Raw genomic sequence first — 21400 nt, forward strand, 5'->3', positions numbered from 1 at the left:
CCAAATCATTCATACAGTGTGTGTAAATACACTTAATATCCAGTGTTCTTCTCTTATTTTATCTGCCCAACCGCTATGAGTATGTAAGTTTGTGGTTTCTGATGCAGATCATAGTGTCTTGTCTTTTCAAATGGCAGCCAAGCTGATACTCTGAATAACCTGTAACAATCTTCTACCCATTTTTCAGCTACCTGCACCAGTCCCTTCTGTTCATATGTAAATGTAAATCTGGTGCATATTAGCTGGGTATATATATATAATATGTAAGGTATATAAATTTATATATTCATAAATAATATAAATTTATATATTTACAAATATATATGTTTAAATATATTTATTTATTTTTAACCCTACTGTGATTTGGAAGATGTTCATAAGTAAGCTTCTAAGCCTTCCTGATGTCTGTGGAGTTTTACCTTGGAGCAGCACTATGTTGCTGGTATGCTTGCTTTTTTCTTCCTTTTTTTTTTTAAGCTTTTTATTATGAACAATTTCAAACATTTTATAAAATTATACTATAAACAAAAGTATAATAAGCACCTGTATACTAATCACCTATATTTAACCATTATTAAAATTTTGTCATATTTGCCTATTTTTCTCTCAATTATTTTAAAGTAAATTACAAGCATCCTGATGTTTTACCCCTGAATGCTTCAATATGCATCTCTTAGACCGAACATTGCCCTATATAACCATAACACCATTGTTATCACACCTAACAAAATTAGTGGTAGTTCACTAATTATCCTAAAAATGTGCTTTACATCTTTTTTCCAAATCAAGACCTAATAAAGGACCATACACTGCATTTGATTTTTAAAAAAATTTTTAAAAGCTCTTTTAATGTAGAATAGTTTCACCCATCTCCTTCTTCCTTCATTACAACTGACTTACTGAAGAGGCCAAGCCAGTTATGCTGTAGAAATCCTACACTCTAGATTTGTCTGAATATTTCCTCATGATGTTATTTAAGTTATACCTCTGTCTCCTGTATAAAGATTTTATTATATTCAGGTTAAACATTTTTGGCACATTTCACATAATGTTTTATCCTTATTAATGATCCTTTTCTGAATTATTTTATCAACGATCACAAAATTGTGATTTTTCCAATGATATCATTCTTTTTACATTTAAGTTGGCTTTCTTCTTAAAAAAGAGCTTTCCTTTATCAACTGGAGCTATTTGGTTATCCTGAAATATTACCCTTAAATGATTTAGTTTGGAAATCTATTTCCAAAAGTAGAATAAATAATATGCTTGCTCTTTAAATTCTCCTGGATGTCACATTTATTCTTAGGTTCTTTACAAAAGATCAAAAGAATGAAATGTGGCCTTTTGTAGCAACGTGGATGGAACTGGAGAGTGTTATGCTAAGTGAAATAAGTCATACAGAGAAAGAAAAATACCATATGTTTTCACTCTTATGTGGATCTTGAGAAACTTAACAGAAGACCATGGCGGAGGGGAAGGGAAAAAAAAAAAAAGGTTAGGGAGTGAGCCAAAACATAAGAGACACTTAAAAACTGAGAACAAACTGAGGGTTGATGGGGGGTGGGAGGGGGTGATGGTGGGTGATGGGTATTGAGGAGGGCACCTGTTGGGATGAGCACTGGGTGTTGTATGGAAACCAATTTGACAATAAATTTCATATAAAAAAAAATCAAAAGAGCCCCTGTTAGAAGTGAAACCAACAGATAATCTGGAAGTTTATTATGTGGCGGGTGAGCAAATTAACTGGTGGTTAATCTTAACAAACCCAGAGAGATAGCACATGTTTTCTTGTGATGACCATAAATGAGCAAGTGAGTCTCAGACTGGTCAGCTGTAATGATTTCTGTCTCCAAGAGCAGTCACTGAACTGCATTTCACTCAAAATTAGTTAATTGTTTTGATTATAAATCCTTTGTTAAAGACTAGATTTTAAGTGGACGTTATGTCAATGAATATGTTATCGGGAAGAAGCTTCTTTAAAAAGTTTCTGGAGAGGAGGCCAGCAATTTTTTATACTTACTTTTAATTTCTTCATTTTTTAAGCACCTGTGTAGTGCCATGGTACTTTTAAACCAGTAATTCTTGAATTTGAATTAGTTGATTTGTTTTATCTGCCAGGAGATGGTTTTCCAAATTCAGATTTGCCAGCCTTCATGACATGACCGATGACCCCTTTAGAAGACAGATTTTTAGTTGATCTCTTTCTTTCCAGTAAAAGATTTCTTTTGGAAAACACTTCTTAAATTTTAAATTCTTTTCTTGTAGTTGTTCCAACTGGGGAGTAGCTATTAAATAGCTCTAGTATTTCAGGCAGTCTCAGCAATCAGTCGTTTTCCTGATGAGTAACAGCTTTTAAGCCCTAAAGTCTTTTTCAGTCTTGTTTATTTACCTCTAAAGTTCTTTAAAATCTGTAAGGAGCAGATGGCAGTTGACTAAAGGCAATGGTATTTATAAGGGATTTTCTGAATGCTGTTGTTTCTTAACCACCCAAGTCACACTATTCCTTTGTAACAGTCAGTACTAGAAAAGGTGCTTTGCTCAAACGTAAGTTTTGTTGTTGTTGTTGTTGTTTTATTGTTTTCATGTTTACTTACAACAGAGGAATTTTTCCCCCTAAGATTGCTTAAATTGGTTTTTGGAAATTCTTTGTTCTTGAAATTTAATTGACTGTTTAAAAAAGAAAAAGAGGGAATACAAACTGGTGCAGCCACTCTGGAAAACAGTATGGAGTTACCTCAAGAAACTAAAAATAGAACTACCATACGACCCAGCAATTGTACTACTAGGTGTTTATCCAAGGGATACAGGTGTGCTGTTTCGAAGGGATACATGCACCCCAATGTTTATAGCAGTACTATCAACAACTGCCAAAGTATGGAAAGAGCCCAAATGTCCATCGATGGATGAATGGATAAAGGTGTTGTATATATACATACAATGGTATTGCTTGGCAATCAAAAAGAATGAAATCTTGCCAATTACAGCTAAGTGGATGGAACTGGAGCATATTATGATGCTAAATGAAATTAGTCGGAGAAAGACAAATATCATATGACTTCATTCATATTAGGACTTTAAGATACAAAACAGATGAACATAAGGGAAAGGAAGCAAAAATAATATAACAACAGGGAGGGGGACAAAACATAAGAGACTCTTAAATGTGGAGAACAGAGGGTTGCTGGAAGGGTTGTGGGAGGGGGAATGGGCTAAATGGATAAGGGGCATTAAGGAATCTACTACTGAAATCATTGTTGAACCATATGCTAACTAACTTGGATGTAAATTTAAAAATAAATAAATTATTAATTAAAAAAATAAAATAGCGGTGCCTGGGTGGCTCAGTCGGTTGAGCGTCTGACTTTGGCTCAGGTCATGATCTCACAGCTCGTGAGTTCAAGCTCTGCGTCGGGCTCTGTGCTGACAGCTTGGAGCCTGGAGCCTGCTTCGGATTCTGTGTCTCCCTCTCTCTCTGCCCCTAACCCACTCTCATTCTGTCTCTGTCTCTCTCAAAAATAAATAAACATTAAAAAAAAAAAAAATAGAAAAGTCTTAAAATAAAATACATACCCTTCTATTAATTAGAATAACAAAGAACCAAAATTCAGAACTTGGGATAAACATGTATTTGAAACTAGATGGAAGGAGATTTACTAAAAGAGTAGAATTTTTAGTAGTAGACTAAACAGAAATTTCACTGAATGAGAGATCTAATTTGTAATTTCCTTTTTCCCTCATTGTAAAAGCTGCCAACAAGAAAAACAAACTGTTCAGAATAAATGGAGTAGGGGAACCTGTTTGCATCTATGTATCATGACTTTGATATCTAAAAGGCTGAAATGAGTGGAAAGAATATGAATATTAATATAAGTTCCCTGAACTAGATAATAGTTATTAGAATGAATAACTGAATCTAAGTGCTATATTCTATAAGTTTTCTATATTCTATCCTGTAAGTTTTCCATTTTTTTAATATCTGACAATTATATCCATTATCCATAATCTGACAATTATAAAAGTCCAGTTTTAAAGACTTTTGTTCCGGTTCTGCCTCATGGAATGGTAAAGTAGTAGTATTTTTTGTTTTTGTGCACTTTTAAATCATCCGATAACCTGATTATTCAATTGATCATATTTTAAATATTTTAGATAAATTTGCCTTAAAATTAAATTATTCTACAACTGACACAAAAGATTAAAATTGCGATTTAAATTTGCTATATGAGTATCCACTTTGTTAGAAAAATGTATAAAGTTGGGGGGTATTTTATATACTCCAACATAATCTTAGGAATGAGAAGTAAGGTATGTAGATGCTTAATGTGTATTTTCTGTTTTATTATTATTATTATTGATGTAGATATGCTGGACTTCCGTCTTTAACATGGGCAAATAAAACCATATAGTATTTTGCTTTTACCAGAGTTTTACAACATGATAGCTTATCGAATTAGTGATATACTGCCAAAATAGTTTTAGAAATCACCCTATAAAAACCCAACAACTCTATCCTATACCTAAGCCAGTAGATCAGTTTGTAGGCATCTCTTTGCAGAACTGATATGCTAGTGTGAATTTGAGGTAAAATATTTAGTATTTAGGAAAGAATAAAAAACGATTCTTGCATGGGACACCTGGGTGGCTCAGTCGCTTAAGTGTCTGACTTCGGCTCAGGTCATGATCTCACAGTTCATGGGTTCGAGCATCCGGCTCCGTGCTGACAGCTCAGAGCCTGGAGCTTGCTTCGGATTCTGTGTCTCCCTCTCTCTCTGCCCCCTCCCTGGCTCACACTCTGCCTCTCTCTCTCTCTCTCTTTCTCTCTGTCTCTCAAAAATAAATAATAAAACATTAAAAACAAATTTAAAAAAATGATTATTGCATGTAAATCCTAAATGAAATGTCAAAGAAGAAGTAATTCAATAAAAGTATGTTATATTTAAACATTAAAAAAAAAGAAAAGTTAAACAGTTTTTAAAAGTTGATAATTTTTTTTCCATTTATACTGGTATTATAACCTATTACAGCATATTTAGCTTTGCATGTCCCTAAATGACTTGTAGCATATTTGGAAAATAGGAAAAGAAAATTTACCAGCCTACTACAATCACTGTTTGCATTTTAGTGAATTTATTTTCAGCCCTTTTTTTCTTATCTATCTTTAAAAAAAACACATAGTTGTAATTCTATAAGGAATGTTTTTAAATTAGAAGAGTTGTGTGAGGTTCTTATGTATCCATGTCATTCTGGCTTAACACAGATGCTAAAAAATGAATGTTCACTCACTTTTGGGTTAAGAAGTGATCTTCAGTCCCAACACTAATGGAGAAAATGGCCACATGGTGTGATTGTTAATACATGTATTCTTTGATAGACAGCATAACTGAAAATAACAGATAATGTGACTTCTCTAGATCTAAAAGTTGAAAAATAATTTAGTTCTGTCCTGGACACAGTTCTTTCTTTCTATAAACATGTGTTAACTACTTATTTTCCTTTCCTAAAAGTATTTAAAAATGTTTTATTGTTTTTCTAAATTATTATTTTTAGCCATATAACTATTAATAATGCTTTAAAAGTTATTTTATTTATTTTTTAAAGTTTATTTATTTTTGAGAGAGAGCGTGCATGCACACAAGCAGGGGAGGGGCAGAGAGAGAGGGAGACGCAGAACCTGATGTGGGGCTTGAACCCATGAACCATGAGATCATGACCAGAACTGAAGTCAGACGCTTAACCGACTGAGCCACCAAGGTGCCCCTAAAGTTATTTTAAAGGGTCCTCAAGACTTTAGGATTTTAGATAGTCCTCCAGATGTTTTTAGTTGGGTCAAGCTTTGCTTTGCGGGTTAGAAAAAGAGAATGGCTTTAGAAACCTTGGCTCCTCTGAAACTTTTGTCAGAATAGGAATAAGGGGAGTATTGGAGAGCCCTTTGCTCTGTGGGGTCAAAGGCTTATATAAATTAATTTTCAAAATATAACTTGTTTTATTTTCTTGTGATTGCTTGTTCCTTCCTCCCTGTATTCTAGGTAGCCTGACATAATAGACATAAACATTATAATGTAATAAAAGGAACTTTATTTAAAACTGGTGAATTTTTATTTCAAGTATTTTTAAGAACTAATTATTGTAGACTATCTTAGTTTATCCTCTCTGTAATTTCTTAATGTTTATAGTGTGCTTTCTTATTACTTGGGAAATAAATTATAGTTTTTACAGACCAATGGATTATACATTGTTGATTGTATAATTATGCATTGTAACACCCTTTTTGTATCTTCTCTTTTCAAAGGTTTGCTTATTCTCCGTTTGGCATATGCTACTGGAATAATATTCACCATGGTTTTGGATGACCTTCCAAACTTAGAAGACATCTATACTTCCTTGTGTTCATCATCAGTGGAAGATTCAGAGATGGATTTTGATTCTGGACTAGAAGATGATGACACAAAAAGTGATAGTATTTTGGAGGATTCCACAATATTTGTGGCCTTCAAAGGAAATATAGGTGATAAAGACTTCAAATGGAAATTGGACACAATATTGGAGAATGTGCCCAATTTGTTACACATGGGTAATTTATTTATTATTTAATTATTTTTAAAATTATTTTAGTTTAATTATTTTTTCTTTTTCTTTTTTTTTGGGGGGGGGAGAGAGTGAGCACATGCCAGTGGGGGAGGGGCGGAAAGAGAAAGAGAGAGAGAGAATATGTTAAGCAGGCTTAGTGCGGGGCTCAATCTCAAAACTGTGAGGTCATGACCTGGGCCAAAATCAAGAGTTGGATGCTTAATCTACTGAACCACCCCGGTGCCCCTCTTCTTGTTACTTTTTTAAAAAAATGTTTGCTCTTCTGTGATTGTCTTGAGTTTTACGAAGTAAAACTTTGCCATACTGGATTGAAAGGCTGATTTTAAGTGCAGAATTGGAATTTTAGAATTTTTTTTTTATTACATTAGTTTCAGGTGTATAACTTACCATTCCATATTTGTATATATTTTGAAATGATCACCCACCACAATCTAGTTAACATCTGTCACCATACATAGTGACAGTTTTGTTGTGATGAGAACTTTTTTTTTTAATGTTTTTATTTATTTTTGAAAGCGCGCAAACAGGGGAGGGGCAGAGAGAGAGGGGGACAGAGGATCTGAAGCAGGCTCTGCACTGACAGCAGAGAGCCCAGTGAGGGTCTTGAACTCGCGAACCATGAGTTTATGACCTGAGCTAAAGTCAGACACCTAACCGACTGAGCCACCCAGATACCCCTGCAATGAGAACTTTTAAGATATACTCTCTTAGCAACTTGCAAATATGCCATAGAGTATTACTAACTATGGTTACTTGCTGTATGTTATATCCCTGTGACAATAACTGAAACTTTGTATCTTTTGACCCCCTTTACCCATTTCACCTCCACCCCCACTCCCTGTCCTGTCCCCTGTCAGCTACCAGTCTGTTCCCTGTATCTATGAGCTTGGTGTTTTTGTTTTTGTTTTGTCTTGTTTTTTAAGATTCCACATGTCTGTGAGATCATACAGTATTTGTCTTCTTCTGGCTACTTAATTCACTTTAGCATAATGCCCTCAAGGTCCATCCATGTTTCTTATAAATGGCAATATTCTTTTTTATGGCTGAATAATGCTCCATTATATGTATATACATACCATGTATATACATACCATGATTTTTTTGTTCATTCATGCATTCATACATCTGTGGACACTTAGGTTGTTACCATGTCGTTGTTCTTTAAATAATGCTGCAGTGAACATGGGGGTGCAGATAATCTTTTTGAGTCAGTGTTTTTGTTTTCAGATAAACATTCAGAAGTGGAATTGCTAGATCATATGGTAGTTTTATTTTTAATTTTTGAGGAACCTCCATATGTTTTCCACAGTGGCTGCATCAGTTTATATTCTCACTAACAGTGCATAAGTGTTCCTCTTTCTCTACGTCCTTGCCAACACTTGTTATTTTTTGTTTTGTTAATAATAGCCATTGTAAAATTTTTTAAATATTTATTTTTTTTTGAGAGAGAGAGACACACACACACAGAATGGAAGCAGGGGAGGGCAGAGAGAGAGGGAGACACAGAATCTGAAGCAGGCTCCAAGCTGTCAGCACAGAGTCCAATGCAGGGTCAAACTCATGAACTGTGAGATTGTGACCTGAGCTGAAGTTGGATGCTTAACCAACTGAGCTACCCAGGTACCCCAGTAATAGCCATTCTAACAGATGTGAGGTGATATCTCATTGTGGTTTTGATTTGCATTCCCCTAATGATTAGTGACATTAGGGGACAGTGAACCCATCTGTATGTCTTCTTTGGAAAAAAGTCTGTTTAGATCTTCTGCCCATTTTTTAATTGAGATTGTTTGGAATTTTATAATCAAGTTGTATGAGTTCTTTAGATATTCCTTATCAGATACATGATTTGCAAATATTTTATCACATTCAATATGTTGCCTTTTCATTTTGTTGATGGTTTCCTTTGCTGTGCAGAAGGTTTTTAGTTTGATATAGTTCCACTTGTTTGTTTTTGTTGCCTTTGCTTTTTGTGTCACATTGAAAAAAATCATTGCCAAGACCAATGTTAAGGAGCTTACCACCTGTTTTCTTCTAGGAGTTTTATGGTTTCAGGTCTTACATTAAGTCTTTAATCCATTTTGAGTTAACTTTTGTGTATGGTGTAAGATAGTAATCCAGTTTCATTCCTTTGCATATGGCTGTCTGGTTTCCCCAGCATCATTTATTGAAGAGACTGTCCTTTCCCCATTGTGTTTTCTTGGCTCCTCTGTTGTAAATTAATTGACCATATACGTGTGGGTTTATTTCTGGGCTCTCTGTTCTGTTCCATTGATCTATGTGTTTTTATGCCAATACCATACTGTTATGGTTACTATAGCTCTGATTTTTTTTTTTTAATGTTTATTTTTGAGAGAGACAGAGACCATGCGAGTGGGTTAGGGGCAGAGAGAGAGGGAGACACAGAATCCAAAGCAGGCTCCAGGCTCTGAACCCCAGCACAGAGCCCAATGTGGGGCTTGAACCCACGGACTGTGAGATCATGACCCGAACTGAAGTCGGATGCTTAACCAGCTAAACCACCCAGGGGCCCCGTAGACTATACCTTTTGCTTCTATTCCCTCCTCTCCCACTCACTCAAACTCAGAAGCTGTGAGATCATGACCTGAGCTGAAGTTGGATGCTCAACCAGTTGAGCCACCCAGGTGCCCCCCTTTTTTTTTTTAATTTTTTTATAGTTTTGTAATACAGCTTGGAATCAGAGAGCTAGAATTTTTTTAATGTTTATTTTATTATTTTTTTAAAGAGAGAATTAAACATTTTTTTTAATGTTTATTTTTGAGACAGAGGGAGACCAAGTGCGAGTGGGGGAGGGGCAGACAGAGAGGGAGACACAGAATCTGAAACAGGCTCCAGGCTCTGAGCTGTCTGCACAGAGCCCGATGCGGGGCTTGAACCCACGAACCATGAGATTATGACCTGAGCCAAAGTCGGATGCTTAACCGACTGAGCCATCCCGGTGCCCCTTAAATGTTTATTTGTGAAAGAAAGAGTATGTGCACATGAGTAGGGGAGGGGTAGAGAAAGAGGGAGAGAGAGAATCCCAAGCTGACAGCAGAGAGACCCAGTGTGGGGCTTGAACTCACAAACCATGAGATGATGACCTGAGCCAAAATCAAGAGTCAGATGCTTTAACCCACTGAGCCCCCCACGTGCCCCTAGAATTTTTTCTTTTAATAGAAATGCTGTTGTGTTTCTTTTAAGTACATGGAGAAACTGAACATAATAAGGTATTGTTTAACATAGTAATCCTTAAATTATCTGCTCTAGTAGGTAGGAGTAATTCTCAAGACCCAATTTTATTTCTTGTTTTTAACTCTCTGGTCTTTAGTTTCCTTACCTGCAAAATGAAGAGGTTAGACTGGATCTTAAAGGCCCCTAAAAGCTTAGAAAAATCTTACTTCATGGTTCTACTTAAAATGTACTTGAAATTTGCCTTCCTCAATTTTATTTATTTCTTATTTTTTAATGTTCATTTTTGAGAGAGAGACAGAAGGCAAGATGGGGAGGGGCAGAGAGAGGGAGACAGAGAATCTGAAGCCGGCTCCAGACTCTGAGCTGTCAACACAGAGCCCCAAATGCAGGGCTCGAACCCATAAACCGGGAGATCACGACCTGAGCTGAAGTCAGATGCTTAACCGACTGAGCCACCCAGGTGCCCCTTGTCTTCCTAAATTTTAGATCAGGCTGCCAACTGGCAACCTGTTGGATCCAGCCTGCAACCATGTGTTATGGCTCTACTTTAGTTTTGTTTGTTTTGATGTTTTAATTTCATCGCCAATGCTTTAAAAATGGAAATATTTTGCATACAAATCCAGATTTTGGATTTAACTCTAAAAATGGAAAGATTTGATAACATTGAACTCTCTCCTTGTCCCAGGCAGTGCTGAGGAGCAGCTGCTGTTGAGGGCAGGCCCTCATCTCAGATAGTTCCCATCTGGCCTCTTCATACACTTGGATTACCTGTCTAGGTCTTGTAGGCATTTGTGTTTTTGAAACTTGGTTAGAGGTTCTACATCATTTTTGGTTAGCACACTTATCTAATCTCATCAGACATAGTACAAAGCCTAGATCTTACTAATTTTTTTAGGCTTGGTGGGTTTTTGTTTTTTTTTTTTTTTTTTGAGATTTGATGTCATTTTCTCAAGGGCTTTTTTATACCATGTAAAGAATAGTATTAGAGAATTTTATATGTTAAACTTACAGTTATTAACATCATTGTCACTCTAGTCTTATTCACAATATATTACAAGACCCTTTCCAGGTTAGAGCAGCATACATGAAATTAAATTTTTATAGTCCTAATATATCATATTACACAGAGATAAGAGTGTCAATGAGCACGAAAGTGTTTATTGCTCTTATAATTACCCCCATTTTTTCTTGTTTGAGATTGCTGAATCAGGGGTGCCTGGCTGGCTCAGTTGGTAGAGCATGCAACTTTTTTTAAAATTTTTTAAAATGTTTATTTATTTTTGAGAGAGACAGAGCACAAGCAGGGGAGGGGTGGAGAGAGAGGGAGACACAGAATCTGAAGCAGCTCTAGGCTCTGAGCGGTCAGCACAGAGCCCCATGTGGGGCTCAAACTCACAAACTGTAGATCATGACCTTAGCCAAAGTCAGACACTTAACTGACTGAGCCATTCAGACGCCCTTAGAGCATGCAACTCTTAATCTCCAAGTCATAAATTAATCCCCTACTTTGGGTGTAGAACTTACATTAAAAAATTAAAATAAAAAAATAAAATAAAATAAAAAATAAAATATGGATGGATAGCTGAATCAGTTTGTTTACGGCTTTCAAATAAATTGCCAAACCCAGATTTATGGTGTTATCAGATTGTATTCTTGGTCCACAAGTATTTTAAGTCAAATGTCAAGTATAGTGGAAGTTAAAAAAACTTTTGATAAATATAACCATGTTATAAACAGGATTTTTCTACACCCATATCATAAATAGATAATACCATAAGCAATTTTGATGTATGTCTAGACTTTGAATGAGATTCTGGTACTCTTTAGATTGGGCATATATACTCTGGAACTAGGATCCCTCGCTTCCTACCTTTTGCTTTTTGGAGGCATAAGTGTCATGGAAAGGAAATTGACCTGAGAATCAGAGCTGGGTGTTAGTCCCATCTCTGGTGCTGCTAGGTGAGCACAGGATTCTAGGCAGATCACTTAGCCTTTCTTGGCCTCAGCTTCCTCACATGTAAAATAGACTTGGACTAAATATACTAAATATTGCCTAATCTTTTCTTAAGTTCTATAATTGTATTATCTTACTGCCCTTGGTCTTTTATATCCACATTAGAACAAGTGAATTCCATGTCTGGATAAATTAACTTTCAATGTGTAGTGGTTTTGGAGGTGGAAGGGGCTTTAGGCAACATGTAGGCACTTTATCTATAGATATATCTGATTTTGACAACACATATGCCCATATGACCCATTTTCTTGATACTGGAACGCATAAATAGAGGATACCAAAGACTTAATTTAGCCAAGTTCATAACAAAAGGGAAAATTATTTTGCCTGGGGTTATTGAGAAAAAAATTTTTTATGAGTTAACTGGGTCTGGGATTTGTTTTTCATCTGTAAAATACAATTACAAACAACATTTAACCTCCTCAGTTAAACTTTTGTACCTTCTTTTAAAAACATGTCCTGAAGTTTGCATTGACTTTTCAGACTTGCTGAAATGCAGGGTTTTCATACCCTAACTGAAGCTTTGTTGTCAAATTATATTGTTTTTCCCTTCAGTGCAGTATGCTTCAGTGAAAATTATACTCTTATTTAAAGCAGGAAAAAATTGGGGCGCCTGGGTGGCTCAGTCGGTTAATATCCAACTTTGGCTCAGGTCGTGATCTCATGGTTTGTGAGGTCGAGCCCTGTGTCGGGCTCTGTGCTGACAGCTCGGAGCCTGGAGCCAGCTTCAGATTCTGTGTCTCCCTCTCTCTCTGCCCCTCCCCTGCTCATGCTCTGTCTCTCTCTCTCATTAATAAATAAATGTTAAAAAAAAATAAAATTTTTTAAAGCAGGAAAAACTTTAAAATCAAAGACAAAAAAAGCCTCCTTCTTAAATTGAAGGATTTATGGGACACTGGAAGAAATATCTTCTTCCTGTCTTTGTGAATATCTTGTACAGAGATACTCATTATTTGCTTGTTTGTTTATTTATTTTTAAGTAGGCTCCATGCCTGGTGTGGAGCCCAACATGGGGCTCAAACTCACAACCCTGAGATCATGACCTGAGCTGAGATCAGTTGGAAGCCTAACCAACTGAGCCACTCAGGTGCCCCAATACTAGTTAATATTTAAATAGGACTATGAACTGGCATAGTCTGCATACTGTATTTTTGTATTTATAGAATTTCAATGAAATGTGAGACTTAAATATTCTCATGATGCCAGTTCACATGTATTGAATGGAATCCAGAAATAGACCTTAGTCTATTCATTTAAACTTGTCTCTCTCTTTCTCTTTCTTATAATCCTTACTCCATCTTACTGCTTTCCATGTATTTACTGCATGTGTGTATATCAGGGCCTGTGCTAGGTTTTTGGCATATATTTTCTCATTTAGTACTCACATTCTCATGAAATAGTTTTTTCATGGTTTTAAAGAAGAGAAAGGTAAGTTTCAGAAAGGTTGAATAATTTGTTCATGGCCACTCAGGTGCTAAGTGCTAAAACTGGAATTAGATTTGAAGTCTATCTAATGCCAAAGACTAAGTTCTCACAGCTACTCCAAGGCAATGCTCTGCCTTGTTCTTTTGCTTTTGGTTAGTTTTGTTTGTTCCATGTCTTCTGGTGGTTAAAAGATTACTAATATTATTCACTTTCTTTCATGACCAAGAATCCAGCAAGCTAAAGGTACAGAAGGTGGAGCCCTGGAACAGCGTGCGTGTGACATTCAACATCCCCCGGGAAGCAGCGGAGCGGCTACGGATCCTGGCTCAGAGCAACAACCAGCAGCTTCGGGATCTGGGGATTCTCTCCGTTCAGATTGAAGGTACCTATCTGGACCCAGATCATAACAACAGTAGAATGTAGCATGATTTTCTTTGCTGCTTTGTCTGTTCCCCTCCTGTTTCAGAATGCCAAGTAACTCACGTAACCTGTACTTCCTATTGCCACACCTTAGGGTAAGGAGGGATTGAGGCTCTGTCTGGGTGATGGTTCCACATCCATAGCTTCAGACTCCATTCCCTTGGCTCATTTTGTCTGTCTGTCAGATTTGGATTTTATTGGCACCCTGACCAGGAACTGATTTGTCTTTTTTTTTTTTTTTTAAGTTTATTTATTTATTTGAAGAGAGAGAGCATCAGCAGTGGAGAGGCAGAGAGAGAGGGAGAGAGAGAGAGAGAGAGAGAGAGAGAGAGAGAGAGAGAGAGAATCCCAAGCAGTCTCTGCACTGTTAGCGTGGAGCCCAGCACGGGGCTTGAACTCACAAAGTGTGAGATCACGACCTGAGCTGAAATCAAAGAGTCAGGTGCTTAACCAACTGAGCCACGAAGGTGCCCTTTAACTTATGTGTTGTTTAAGGAATATCTAATTTCATTTGCTTCTGTCTACCAAATAAGCTTTAGTATTTATTTCTTTAGTCATCTAACAGAGATTAGGAGGCCCTAAATAGTCCTTTTCGTAGCAGTATTCATTTTTCAAATATTTTGCCAGAATGGTCTTTTCAAAATGAAAATACACACACACATACACACACACGCACACGCACGCACACACACACACACAAACACACACACACAGTATCCAGCTTAAAACCCCTGCTTTGGCTTGCTGTTATTCACAGAATAAAGACCAAACTTCTTACTCTAACCTCATGGAACTTGTGTGGTCTGACCTCTACTCTACCTTTCTTATCCAATCTTAACTCATCCAACCCTCCTCCTTGCTGTCTATTCCAGCCTCTCCAGCTTTCTTCTGGTTCCTTGAATATGCATTTCTTCCTCCTGCCATGGGCCCTTTGCATTTATGTATTCTCTATATGGAATATTGTCCCTTACCAATTCCCCCTTCCTTAGTTAACACCTACTCAGCCTTCACGTATTAGCTTAAATCTTCTTGAGGATATATTTTCTGAACTCCTTGACTAATTCAGAGTCCTTTGTTATATGCTGTCACAAAAGTCTGGCTTTTGTCCTTAGATCATTTACGTCACACTTTCATCAGAGCAATTGTTTCATTATTGTTTTATTCTCTCCTAGATTGCAAGCTCCAGTAGGGCAGAGACCATGTCTGGTTTTGCTCACTGTTGTAGTTCTGTTTTCCTGGAACGTGTTAGTTTCCTGAGTAAACATATGTTGAATGAAGGCAAGGGAAGCACACACATAATAGCATCACTTTGCCTTAGCACTTGGAATACAGTGATAAGTATAATATGGTCCTTGCTGTTATAAGCTCAAAAGAATTTCCTGATCTTGGTGAGGGAGACAAACCTGTGAGAGAGAAGTACCAGGAAGGGGGAAGCACAGAGGAGGTTCTATCTTTGGAGGCCCCGTGAACTAGAACCTTTCTTCCCCTCCTGTATTGATGCAGACATAGTGGCAACCAGGGATTTCAGCCTTTCCTTCTACTGGTGGGCCAAACCTTCCTAACTCCGTGTTTGCTTAGAGCCTAAATGCGCCACAAAACCTTGGCAGCCAAAAAGGTTAATACTTCATATGCAGGAGTGAGACACATTTTGTGCAGTGTAGGATTGTACGTTGCTGTGCCCCAAAAGGGGCAATAGCAGCAAACAAATGAAGATTTAGAGAGGATTATAGGTAGAGAAATGGGGTAAATCCCATCATTTGATAAAAAAGGGAATAGAGGTTTAAACAACAACCAGCCTATTATGAAAAATGGTCGATTGTCTAAAAGGATCCAGAGAAGTAAAATGAATTCACAGCAATCTATAGGATATAGGATGAACTTTTGGGAAGAGTGGAAGTAAAACAGCTGTTGGCTACATAGCACTATGTAGGCCGTTTATATTTTATGAAAACACATAAGTGGTTTCTTAAATTCTAAACGTTTTATAGTCTGTTACCTATTTATGTGAGTTAAAAGGGCTTTGAAAACTTACATGGTAGTGTTTTCCACTGGAGAAAGGAAACACCAGTCTCTTCTTTTAATCAGACCTACTTCCCCTAAGTTCTTTTAAAAAGATAAGGTGCTGGCTCCCCTTTATAGCTGTAAATTAAAGCATAAGTACCATCAAGAAAGTAAAGTAGATAACATGTATTTCAAGAAATTGTGAAATTCACGTATGGTAGTGATTATCACATTACAGAAAAGGGTCCTTTAACTTTTAGGGTATGCATATGTGTCCCAGGTGATCTCCTTTTCTCTCTTTGTGCTCCCTCAGAATTCGGGCAGGAGTGAAAGTGGTGGCAGCAGCTTTGCTTTTGTGAAACTGGTAATAAGCTGATGCCTTTGTAAGTTGTAAGAGGTGTCTGCTGCAAGGGTGTAAGGTCAGGTTGCACAGCCTATTCTCCATAAAAGAACACTCCCTGTACCCTTCCTTTTTTGAATTTTGGCCAGGGAGTTGGGAAGACATCTTTTTTGAGTATATTTTGTGTCCCCTCTATTAATTCATGGTGATTTAAAGCAGAAGTCTGCAAACTTTTTCTGTAAAGGGCCAGAGAATAAATTCTTTTGACTTTGTGGGCCCTAAGATCTCTGTCACAACGATTTCAGTCTACTTGCAGTGCAAACCAGCCATAAGCAATATGTAAGTGAATAAACATGGATGTGTTCCAGTTACATGTTACTTAAGTATATAGGCAGCAGACTAGATTGGGCCCATAGGCTGTGGTTTGCCGACCCCTAATCAGTGAGTTTGGGAGCCTGTAGTGTTCTTTATGTGTGTTTCTTTGGCACCAGTTAGCTTATATGCAGTTGGCAAATAGGAGAATGATAGCACTATAATGTGAGAATTGTGTGTATTCATATAAAAAAGGCAAGGGAAGCTGAAATAGAATAGAAGGATGATTATAAGAAAAAAAAAAAAGAAACTCAGCTGCTGCATAGGTGGGAGTCCTTTCAGCTCTGTTTTAAGGTAATTAAGGATGAGAATTTAGACACCTTCCCCAGAAGTGCACCCCAAGTGCACTTGCATGGCTCTTGCTTGTGACAAGTTCACTTTCTCCTGTGTCTGCTTTAATGGCAGCCCCAATGGCTCAGAGCTTTACTGAATCTGCATTATCATAGCATCTTTAACCGGGCATTTCCACTGTAAATGTTCTTGGATATATTGCCTCCACCAGTTAATGTTTTCATTAGAACTCTGATCACAAAGCCACATACATTTTGAGTAAGTCCTAACAACATTGTTTTTCCCATAAAACCTATTATTTTCAGTGTGAGTTTTTATAGAATGTGGGGTTTCCCAGGAATGCATTCATCATTTGGAAAAATGCCTATAGTTCTTTGTAAGGTTATAAGATAACAATTCATAATATACTCAAATAGCTAATGAGTACCTACCATGTATTAGACACTGTTCTCTGTATTAAGGATATAATTAGGGTGGCCATATAATTTATCATCTAAATTAGGACACTTTTGAGAGTAAAAGGGGTGCTATTTTTTTTAAAATTTTTTTTTAACATTTATTTACTTTTGAGACAGAGACAGAGCATGAACTGGGGGGAGGGTCAGAGAGAGAGGGAGACACAGAATCTGAAACAGGCTCCAGGCTCTGAGCTGTCAGCACAGAGCCCGATGCGGGCTCGAATTCACGGACCGCGAGATCATGACCTGAGCTGAAGTTGGATGCTCAACCAACTGAACTACCCAGGCACCCCAAAGGGGTGCTATTAATAACTACCCCAGAACAAAAGATATAAAGGAACCAGGGCAGATTCATGGTTATCCTTGTATAGTAATGGATGAGGCAGACAATAAAACAAGTGAATGAGTAAGTCATTACATGGGATGTGCCCTGAAGAAATAACATGATATTCTGGGGTGCCTGGGAGGCTCAGTCAGTTAAGCATCCGACTTTGGCTCAGGTCATGGTCTCACGGTTTGTGAGTTCAGGCCCTGCGTCGGGCTCCATGCTGACAGCTCAGAGTCTGGAGGCTGCTTTGGATTCTGTGTCTCCCTCTCTCTCTACCCTCCCCCCCCCAAATAAATAAACATTAAAAAAAGGAAGAACATGATGTTCTGATAAGGGTGACCTACCCTTGGATAAGACAGTTGGAGGAGGTCTTTTGGAGCCTGTGACACTTAAGATTACATGAACACTGAGAAGTTGGTGGCTCGTGTGAAGAGAGTAGAACTATTAGAGGCAACTATTTGCACATACTGTATGTGCAAAGGCCTTGAGGTGAGAAGCAGCTTTGTGTGCTTAAGAAATTTTTTAAAATGCCACTGAGGCTGAATCCTTATTATTGAAGGAGAATATAGTGTGAGTTGAGGTTAGAGCAGTAGGCAAGAGCCACATCTGAGCTCTTAAATATGGTAGCCACAAACCACGTATGGCTGTTTAGCATATGTGGCTAGTTCAAACTGACATGTGCTATATTGATATAGCATGGATATATTGAGTCAAATAAAGTATATTACAATTAATTTCACCTGGGGTTTTTTTTGTTTGTTTTTTTGTTTATCTTTTCACTGTGGCTTCTAGAAAAATTAAAATTATATGTGTGACTCATATTTCTGTTGAACAGCACTGGACTAGATAGATTACTAAGGCCTTTTATACCCTGTTAAGGAGTTTGGCTTTTATTTCTACAACAGTAGGAAGCATTGGAACAGTTTTAAGCAGAGAACTGAAATAATCTCATGTCCATTTCAAGAATAAATACTCTTTCTGTTTAGAATGTCTTAGTGGGGAGCCTGGGTGGCTCAGTTGGTTAAGCGTCCATTTTTGGCTCAGGTCATGATCTCCAGGTTTGTGAGTTCGAGCCTCGCATTGGTTTCTGTGCTGACAGCTCGGAGCCTGGAGCCTGCTTTGGATTCTGTGTCTCCCTTTCTTTTGCCCCTCCCCCACTCGTGCTTTGTCTCTCTCTCTCTCTCTCTCTCACTCACTCTCACTCAAAAATAAATACGCATTAAAATTTTTTTAAAAAAGAATGTCTTAAGTTTGGTATATTAATAGTTGCTTCCTTTTATTGGAAACCTTCAAGGTCTGTATTCTCTTTTTCTTTTATTCCTAACTCCCAGAGGCAACCAGTTTAGAGCATCTTGTAACCCTGGTAATCAGTCCCTTATTAGTAGGATGTTTGTTCCCTGTGACCAACCAGCCTACCTGCCTGGTGGAAATACTTAATACAGAAGGGTGACTTATCAGTGATAAGACAGGAAACTACTGTGTCCTCATTAGCTTCCTACTTTATCATCTGGCTCTGTAATCCAGAACCCTACAGTACATAAGGAAGGATGCCAAAGAATGCTGCCTTTGACCTTCTTAGCCACTGGTTAGCTATACTTCTATCTGTCCACATGGTGGTGCTATCATCCACAGTAACAATAGTCAAAATTTTAGATTAAGCGCAGGAAGTCTCCTGAAATTTGTTTCTTTTTATCATTAAACCAAGTAAAATTTAAGTAAGTTACCTCTAAGTTTAGGGTCTAATAAGTTGGAACACTTCTAGATGTTACCTACCAGGGTATTGTGAGGTTCAGATGAGATAAAATTTTGTAAGCATTAAAAACTTCATATGAGTGTTGGTCTTATAATTAGATGCTGCAAAAGTAGATTAGTAGCAATCTATCTACTCTTCATTGCATAAATATCTCTAATGGATATCTGTTTATGCTGCACTAGTTGAAAGGGAAATGGGATTTTGCTCACAAATACTACAGTGTCCCTATACCATCATATGTTCTTTCTCCGTTAAACTTACTCTTTTCTCTACCTTCTGGTCATAAATTCCCAAAAGGTAATCTAGGAGTTTGAGAGTTTCTGAGAACATTTAATTCCTTCTTGCACACATGGACATGTACACACACATGCACACACTATGAGCTAGTTGAAAATAGTCACTCAGAGTTACAAACTCTCTCCTGACACCATACATCATTAATGATTGTCCATCTGCTGTATTGTGAGGATTGATTATGTTTTCCTTGTGCTTCATGTAAGTAAACTTACTCAAGTGAAGTTGAAGAAAGACCTATATAGTATTGAACCTCCCTTTTGTGTGGTTGGTAAACTTACCATAGTTCTTTAAAAACACAGAAAACTAAAGTTTTTGTGTACTTGTTTTTAAAAAACATTTGCATCTTATTCTGATGGTTTCCTTCTTGTAACCTGTCATTTTTTCAGGGGAAGGTGCTATCAACCTGGCTTTGGCTCAGAACCGAAGCCAAGATGTGAGAATGAATGGACCCATGGGAGCCGGAAATTCAGTTAGGATGGAGGCGACATTTCCCATGGCAGGTGGTCCAGGTGAGATCTCCCACTCAATTATATGACATTTTACTGGTTTCCTTTTTCCCTTTGTCTGCTAATGTATGATCATTTGAGTTTTGCAAAATAGGTGGGGGTTCCTGACACATTACTGTTTACTGATTTAAGAAAATAAGATTTAAATCACTCAGGAAGGTAGAATCGCAGAGCATGGCCTCATGCTTAAATGTAGATAGATGAGCACTGAGCTGTGCAGCAAACATTTGTTGAGTTCTTATTGTAGGACAGACTCTGCTCAAAGTGTTGGAGATAGAAGTGAATAAAATAGGGGCGCCTGGGTGGCTCAGTCAGTTAAGCATCGCTCAGGTCATGATCTTGGCGGTTCATGGGTTTGAGCCCCTCGTCAGGCTCTGTGCTGACAGCTCAGAGCCTCGAGCCTGCTTTAGATTCTGTGTTTCCCTCTCTCTTTATCCCTCCCCAACTCACACTCTGTCTCTGTCTCTCAAAAATAAATCAACATTAAAAAATTTTTGTTTTTAAAAAAATAAAATAAAGAAGATAAAATTAAAAAAAAAAGAAATGAATAAAATGTTTTTTATCTTCAGAATGTTTATAGTATAATGGAGTATGTAGCTTTCCAATTGCCACCCATTTTCTATGAGGCTGAGAATCTGAGCCGAGAGTTCTTTGTGTTTATGTGGAATCTGAAGAATATGTGGAAGAATATGTGTTTTTAGATATTTAGAATTTGAGAGAGTTATAAATTATTTGTTAACTTTTCTAGTAAAACTGAGATTTCTTCTTTAGAGAATGAACTCAACATTCTGTGAATCACAAAATATTAGAATTGAGTGGACTCTCTCATTTAAAGCTGAAGAAACTGAAGCTCACAGAAAGAAAGCAGTTTACACAGGGTCAAGTAGAAATAGACTAATATCACGGATTTAACTCCTAGCCCAGTGCTCTTATCACTACATTAGTGGCTTTCAAACTTTTTCTGCTTTAGGACCTTTTATTCAAATAAACCAGAAAAGCACAGCTGCTGTGGTTGAAGCAGAGTAACCACCTGAAACTATACTGAGTCATTCACATTCCCACTTACCACAGTAGCTCTTGAAGAAATAGAGCAGAATGGAGAAACTTAATTTATAAAACCATTATTCCAAACTGTAGCTGAAGACTTGGCCATATAAAATTGGGACTAGATTTTTATCCTGGCAGTGCCATTTCCTGATTACCTCAAGCTAGTCACTGTACCTCTCCAAGCAATAGTTTCTTCACCTAAAAAATCAGATAGTAATGCCTACAGTCTTTTGTGCTCATGTTTGAAGGTGGATGAGCCCTGAGCCATGTAGCTGACATTTACAGAGTTCCTATTATATATCAGGACCTGTGCTGTTGAGCTGTTACGGAATACCACATGGTAGATAAACAGTACCTATCCTGGTACC

At 37.4% G+C, this 21400-nt stretch overlaps 1 protein-coding gene across 8 annotated transcripts in view; it reads left to right on the forward strand.

Moving 5' to 3' along the window:
• The window catches only part of NCOA6 (nuclear receptor coactivator 6), a 107020-nt gene that overhangs the window by 43414 nt on the left and 42206 nt on the right, over positions 1-21400 (forward strand). For 7 of the 8 annotated variants that reach the window (XM_027069918.2, XM_027069911.2, XM_027069913.2 and 4 more), the window contains 3 exons: positions 6290-6571; positions 13446-13601; positions 19866-19988. In XM_027069918.2, the coding sequence (XP_026925719.2) occupies positions 6337-6571; positions 13446-13601; positions 19866-19988 (514 nt within the window). In that variant the 5' untranslated portion in view covers positions 6290-6336. Of the gene's footprint in view, positions 1-370; positions 443-6289; positions 6572-13445; positions 13602-19865; positions 19989-21400 lie in introns of all 8 variants that reach the window. The other variant, XM_053200042.1, reaches the window with a different exon arrangement.

Source organism: Acinonyx jubatus, chromosome A3, assembly GCF_027475565.1.
Source record: "Acinonyx jubatus isolate Ajub_Pintada_27869175 chromosome A3, VMU_Ajub_asm_v1.0, whole genome shotgun sequence".
Lineage (NCBI taxonomy): Eukaryota > Metazoa > Chordata > Mammalia > Carnivora > Felidae > Acinonyx > Acinonyx jubatus.